At 26.4% G+C, this 6,974-nt stretch overlaps 1 protein-coding gene across 9 annotated transcripts in view; it reads right to left on the bottom strand.

Annotated features, from left to right (window-relative positions):
* Positions 1-6,952, bottom strand: part of LOC111681485 (armadillo segment polarity protein) — a 23,433-nt gene extending 16,481 nt beyond the window's left edge. For 8 of the 9 annotated variants that reach the window (XR_006940440.1, XR_006940438.1, XR_006940439.1 and 5 more), the window contains exons 1-2: positions 6,804-6,952; positions 1,649-1,708 (exon numbers count right to left, since the gene is read on the bottom strand). Coding sequence is in view for 5 of the 9 variants with exons in the window: in XM_023443272.2 (XP_023299040.1) it covers positions 1,649-1,679 (31 nt within the window). In the remaining 4 variants the exon portion in view is untranslated. Of the gene's footprint in view, positions 1-1,648; positions 1,709-5,393; positions 5,566-6,803 lie in introns of those variants that run through there. The other variant, XM_023443273.2, reaches the window with a different exon arrangement.
* Between the last annotated feature and the right edge of the window lie 22 nt (positions 6,953-6,974).

Below are 6,974 nucleotides of genomic sequence, written 5' to 3'. Positions count from 1 at the left end.
AACTCATTTAAACTAGACTTGCTGTTAGATTAAACTGGGAATAAATTTAGGTGGAGTTTAACCGATGATTGTGTTTTTCAGTTTTGAATTTAAGTTCAGTTAACTTTCTTAGTATTGCCAACTTTTCACTTAAAAACATAAACAATGAACAGCTGTTTTTTGCAAATAATATTTTTGTAAAATGAAAAATTTTCCAAAAATGTTAAATAAACATTTAAAACAATAATAAATAAAACAAAACGAATAAGAAATTTGTAATTTACTTAAAATATTAAGTTTTTGTTCTTCCGTATCATTGTTTTATTGTTTTTGTTAATTGTGTTTTCTTACTTATAACTTAAGTAACTTTGTTAACTTATCTTATTTATAAGATAAGTAACTTTTCTGTTTACTGAAAAACACAAAACATAAATTAAACTAGGTTTAAACAAAGAATATAGATTATCTTTATCTGAAAACCCCGACCTTATTGTTTTAAATGGTTATTTATATTTTTTTGAAAATTTTACATTTTCAAAAGTGTTATTTGCAAAAAGCAGCTGTTCATTGTTTATGTTTTTGACTAAAAAGTTGGCAATACTAAAGAAGTTCACTGATTCTAAAACCATAACTGAAAAACACAATCATCGGTTAAAGTCCGCCTACATTTGCTCCGAGCTTAATTTAACAGCAAGTTAAGCCTAGTTTAAGAGAGTAGTAAGAAATCCGCCCTTAATCCTTTTAAAAATATATATACATATTAAAAAATGTTGGTTATGTTGAGAAATATAAATTTTAACAATTCCACCACCATTCAAGTTAAAAAAACGCATAAAGATATGTATAAACATAAATATTCGTATGTATATTTCTTTGAAAATAAAAAATATATTATAATCATCAGCAGTATCACAAGTATGTTTTCAAGGAAGAAACATTAAACATCAACAATCACAATTTGTATGTTTTTTTTTTTCTTGTTTTCTGTTATTGATGTTGTTGCTGATGTTGGTGGCGGTGGTGGCTTCAAGTGGTGGGAGTTAAAATACATATTACCCATATGGTAGCGCGTGTTAAATCTCAACAGCAAAAAAAAGGAAAAGAAAATATGTACAACATATTATTATTGCATTTGAAATATTTCTTTTTTTCTTTTATTTGCACAAGTCTTTTTTTGTAAGCATTGGGCATATGTTTGTCCTAATGTTGCAGCCTGCCTCTATTATGTCTACGAGTGCACTTCACTCACTCTAGCTTCAATCCATGCCATTACAAAAAAAGGCTGCCTTTTTGCACATTTCTGTTTTTTTCTGAATTTTAAGTAGTTCAAACATTTTTTTTTTTTTACTTTTGTAAGCAAAAAGAAATTAGTTTGAAATATGCAATCAAGTGTTGGATGTTACAGAGAAATAAGTATTTTATTGGAAAAGTTCTTGTACTACAGCAAGTACGTGTATATAATGAAATGTAGTCAGTCAGCAATGAGTGGTGTAATTTATTACATGATTGAAAGGCTTTGAAAACTTTATTTCTACATTAAGAATTTTGTATGTTAAACATAGAAGATGATTATTTCCCATTTTAATTTTTTATAAAGATTAAATTAAATGTTTAAAGAATTTATTTAAATGTAATTTTGAACTAAAAAAACTTATGATTTTTTACTTACTTGTACGATTTTGTGCTGGCATATAACTCATTTTGGTGATTTAGGCGTTGTACACCACACCTGTAATGAAAATAAAACAAAAATTAATAAAAATAAATATAATTAAATAAAATTTTATATCAAATATTTAAAACCATAAGTTCCATTGTGATTCCCTTGTAAAGATTCAATTATAGAATAAGAAAACACTGAAGAACAATAACGAGTTGTGAGAGAATATAAATTTTCTACACGTCGCCATGGGACCTCTTTCTCAGACATTTATTTTGTTTATTAATTCAAACAAGTAATATAAAAACCGTATCTAGTTCCTTTATATATTGACATATTCTACAATAGACCGTTATATTACTGTACCACATACTATCAAGTGAATTGAAGACATCAACAACCTATTCTGGAATAGTAGAATGGTCTTATTTCTAATACTTGATATAAGGGCTACCAAGATACCTATAGGACTAAATAGATAGAATCTGACAGAGATTTTAACGGAGCACTGCACAATTAGGGCTTTTGTCTAAAGGGCGGGTTTCTTACTACTCAGTTAAACTATTCTTAAATTGCTGTTAGATAAAACTCGGAACAAATTAAGGCGGACTTTAACTGATGATTGTGTTTTTCAGTAATGGATTAAAGTTCAGTTAACTTTGTTAGTATTGCCAACTTTTCACTCAAAAACATAAACAATGAAAAGCTGTTTTATGCAAATAATACTCTTGTAAAATGAAATATTTTGGAAAAATATTAAATAAACATTTAAAACAATAAAAAATAAAACAAAACAAAAAATTTCAGTTTACTTAAAAAAAATAAGTTTTTATTCTTCCGAAATCATTGTTTTATTGTTTTTGTTAATTGTGTTTTTTCTCTTATAACTTAAGTTTAATTGGCCAATAATTCTCAGATAAACTAAGATAATTAGTATCTTTACTGATAACTAAAAAATACGTAACATATATTAAACCAGGTTTAACCAAAGAATGAAGATTATCTTTATCAGAAAAACTCGCCCTCAGTTATGGATTAAAGTTCAGTTAACTTTGTTAGTATTGCCAAATTTTCACTCAAAAATATAAACAATGAACAGCTGTATATATTACCATATCATTGCAGTGACCAGGCACCGAACAAAGTATAATAGTAGCCAGATAATGTCCTTCTTAAGAGCAGTATTACTATAAACACTAGTCGCGGAAGTTTTTAGATTTTCAATGAAAATAAATTTTTTCACTAAACATATTAATAAATCTCTGACATTCTACCAAAATTCCATGATGTTCTATCGAAAATTCGTAAAAAAATATTCTTTTTATAAGAAATTTCTTTCTTTCAAATGTTTTGCTATCTACAGAAAAATAGATTTGAAATCGGCATACGCTCAGAAAAATCTTAAAATATTTCAAATGACTTTGTATAGAAATAAAACATAAATTTTAGGGTATTCTTAGTCACACAATTTATGTTGTTATTATAATGTTTTACATGGAAATACAGGTACTTTAGGGATTAACGGATACGCAACAACTAAACTAAAAAGAAACAGCAACAATAAACAAAAAAATAAAACGTGAAATAAATTGACAAGGAGAAACACATGTGTGAACGGATATACCCATCATGTATGAGACATTTTCTTTTTTTAACTAAAATTTATATAAAATTTGTGAAATTTAAGTTTAACAAGAATTATGTTTTTAAAAATAAAATAGATTTAGTTGGAATGATTGGAAAATGTAAAAAAGATAAATAACAAAAGATTTTTTAATTGGTTAAATATAATTTATAAACAATTATGAAAACGATTTAGGGTGGGTTTTTCAGATAAAGATAATCTACATTCTTTGTTTAAACCTAGTTTAATTTATGTTTTCTGTTTTTCAGAAAACAGTAAAGTCACTTATTATGTTAGTTTTAGTTGAAGTGAGAAAACACAATTAACAAAAACAGTAAAACAATGATTTCGGAAGAACAAAAACTTAATATTTAAAGTAAATTGCAATTTTCTGATTTGTTTTGTTTTATTTTTTATTGTTTTAAATGTTTATTTAAATTTTTTTCCAATATTTTGTATTTTACAAACGTGTTATTTGCAAAAAATAGCTGTTTATTGTTTATGTTTTTGAGTGAAAAGTTGGCAATACTAACAAAGTTAACTGAACTTAAATCCATAACTAAACAAGTGTGAATTTATAGTCGGACATTGCCGACCATATGATACCCTACACCAGTCAGTATGTTAAAATTTTGAATTTTTTTTAAATAAAGCATTTAATTTGTTTTATTGTGGAATATTTTTACTAATTGTTGACAAAAAAGAGAGATTTTTCTACAAGAGGGCTCATAGGGGAGAAGGGGTAAATATGGGCCTATCCTTATAAATTTTGGTAGATGAATTCACGTCCACTACAAAGTCATTTATGTAGATTCTGTATGGGGGCTAGGGTCAAATGAGGCCCGATCACAAAAAAAAGCCCCCATACGGTTCTATGGGGGCTAGGAGAAAAAATGGACCGATTTCAACCATTTTCAATTCTTGAACCAAAAAAAGAGTATGTGCCAAATTTCATCAAATTATTTTGAAAATTTCGACCTGTAGCGTGCGCACAAGGTTTACATGGACACACAGACAGACAGACGGACGGACAGACGGAAATAGCTAAATCGACTCAGAAAGTGATTCTGAGGCGATTGGTATACTTTAAGGTGGGTCTAAGACCAATATTTTTGGGTGTTACAAACTTCAGCAAAAACGCATTATACCCTCCCCACTATAGTGGTGTAGGGTATAAAAACACAATCATCGGTTAAAGTCTGTCTGTCTGCAAGTTATGCTGAGTTTAACTGAGTAGTAAGAAACCCGACCTTATTCGTTTAAACTTTAAGGTTGCACGAATGTAATGGATTATTCGTCAACTTTCAATTTACTTTTATAAAAAAAATTAATTGCTTTATAAAAATAATATACAAGTCTACCAATTTATACAATTCCAAAAATAATTTTGTACAATTAAAATAAAATTGTGTAAAATATTTCAGATATTCCGCTAGAAACATTCTATCTAATAAAAGAAGAAACATTTGTTCTTATAATTTTTTTCAACACTGTGTTCAATTGTACTTTTTACTGTTATTTTTATAACGGTATTTTGTAAAAGAAGCGTCATATTTTTATTTAAACATAAAATAAAATAATTTTAATTATAAGAAATACACAATGTTTTATTTTAATTAATTAAATCTTTAATTTCAAACCTATTTTATTTGTTTAAAGTATATATTTCAACATAAACACAAATTAATAAAGAAAATCCAATACAAAATAAATAACAGAGAATAAATAATAAAAATAAAACACATAAAATAAACAAATAAATAAATAAACAACTCATTAGTCATTCCCTAAATATTTCCGTTTAAAACACAAACAAATGAATAAAACAGAATTAAAAGAAGAAAAAAAAAACAACAACAAAAACAAACAACAAACTTTAAACACAAAAAAGAAAAATTGAATAAAGACAACAGATAGATAAATAAAATGTAAATATTTATGTACAACTTATACATGTACAATTGTATGTACATTTAATACAACATATAGAAGTATGTAGATATGTAAGCAGTTGTATACGTAGTTGGTACATATTTATGTATATATGTTTAAAAAACAAGTATTATAAGAAAAATTAACATTTTCTATTCTCACTACTAAGAAATTTTTAATATTTATTTTAATTATCACCTTTTATAAATGATTAAAACACTATTTTTATTATAAAGTTTATTGATTGATTTTAAAGAATAACTTTAAAAAAGTCTTTATAAAGATAATTTTTTTTTGTATTATTTATTTTCTTGATATTTAGTTAAAATATCTTTTAACGGAAAAACGCAGCCATTACACGATGAAAGCCGAAACGTAACAGTGGAAGTATACAGAAATAAAACTACATAGAGCTCCCTAAGAGCTCTATGTAGCTGAAATACATCAAATATGTTTGTTTGTGCTGTTAGCAGGGCACACTCAAAAAAAGTTAGTTCGACTACAACAAGAGACGTACAAAACAAAAACAACAACAGGAATTTCGATTTTGTAAAAGTGGATGATGGTTGGTTGGGTTGTATCAGACGGTTTGTTTGGTTTATGTTGCTTTTGGGGTTTTTGTTTTAGTGTGTTTTTGTTGCTACACACCCATACACATACATACATACATATGTATATCAGTAAATTTTACGTACTAATAAAGAAAATTAAAAACAGTTCAAATATTAGCTTGTGATTTTGCTCTGGAGCTTTTAGGTCTTTGCAGTTGTGGAAAGAAATGCATATCCACATAAAAGGTTTGAAGCAAATTTATATAAACTTGCAAACCAGGAATTATTTTTCTTTTTGTTGCAAAATATTAAAATATCATAGATTTTCTAGACATGCTACAAATATAAGCATAAAGTCGACTAGTATTATCCGGTAACTTTAAAGTATTTAAGATTATAATCCAAAAACTTAGTAAAAGACAAATGGATGAGTTTGTTTCATTCTATTTCTTTTTCTCAAACTTTGTATACTAAGAGTCAATTAGGAGAGCTTGGTCAAATGATTTCCAGTTATACGCTAAGCAATGACACAAAATTCTGATACTAAATTATGTAAATATTTAAAGTTTCTTTACTTTTTTACAAAGTATGGATATTTTAAATAAATAAAACTGTTTGTTTAATCGAAAAACAATATTAAAATTTATATATATTACAGCTTATAAAACCAAATAGAAGTCCAACAACAACTTTCACTCTACCAAACCTAAACGAAAGACACTTTTCTTCAATAACCTGCAACGGCAGTTAAATTATAATACAAAACATTTTTCATATACAGGCAATTCTATAACAATTATTGTAATTTATTTAATATTAACACATTCCTGTTAAGAATTTATATTTATACTATAATTTTCTTTACCACCTGAAAGGGAAAAATCAAAACACAACAAATATAAAGTATATCAATTTAACAATTCACCACACCTCTACAACACAATCGTATCAACAAAAGAAAAATGTACACACACACATCATATTTAATTAACATCAAATTTTCAATTCATTTTTTGCAGAAAATCCATAGTTTTTTTGAGAAACTTCAATTACTTACCACTTAGTAAAGTTAAAATAACAATTTTATATAAAAATTTGTATTTTTAAACCACTTTTTACTTAAAAAAATTAAATTTTTCAATAGACAAAAATGCAAAACACAACGAGTTGTTCGTTCGAACACAAACGAATGAAACTAAAATGGCTGCTTTTCTACACAGAGTTGTTA

Source organism: Lucilia cuprina, chromosome 3 (assembly GCF_022045245.1).
Source record: "Lucilia cuprina isolate Lc7/37 chromosome 3, ASM2204524v1, whole genome shotgun sequence".
Lineage (NCBI taxonomy): Eukaryota > Metazoa > Arthropoda > Insecta > Diptera > Calliphoridae > Lucilia > Lucilia cuprina.
This window is presented reverse-complemented; position numbering and strand designations above follow the sequence as displayed.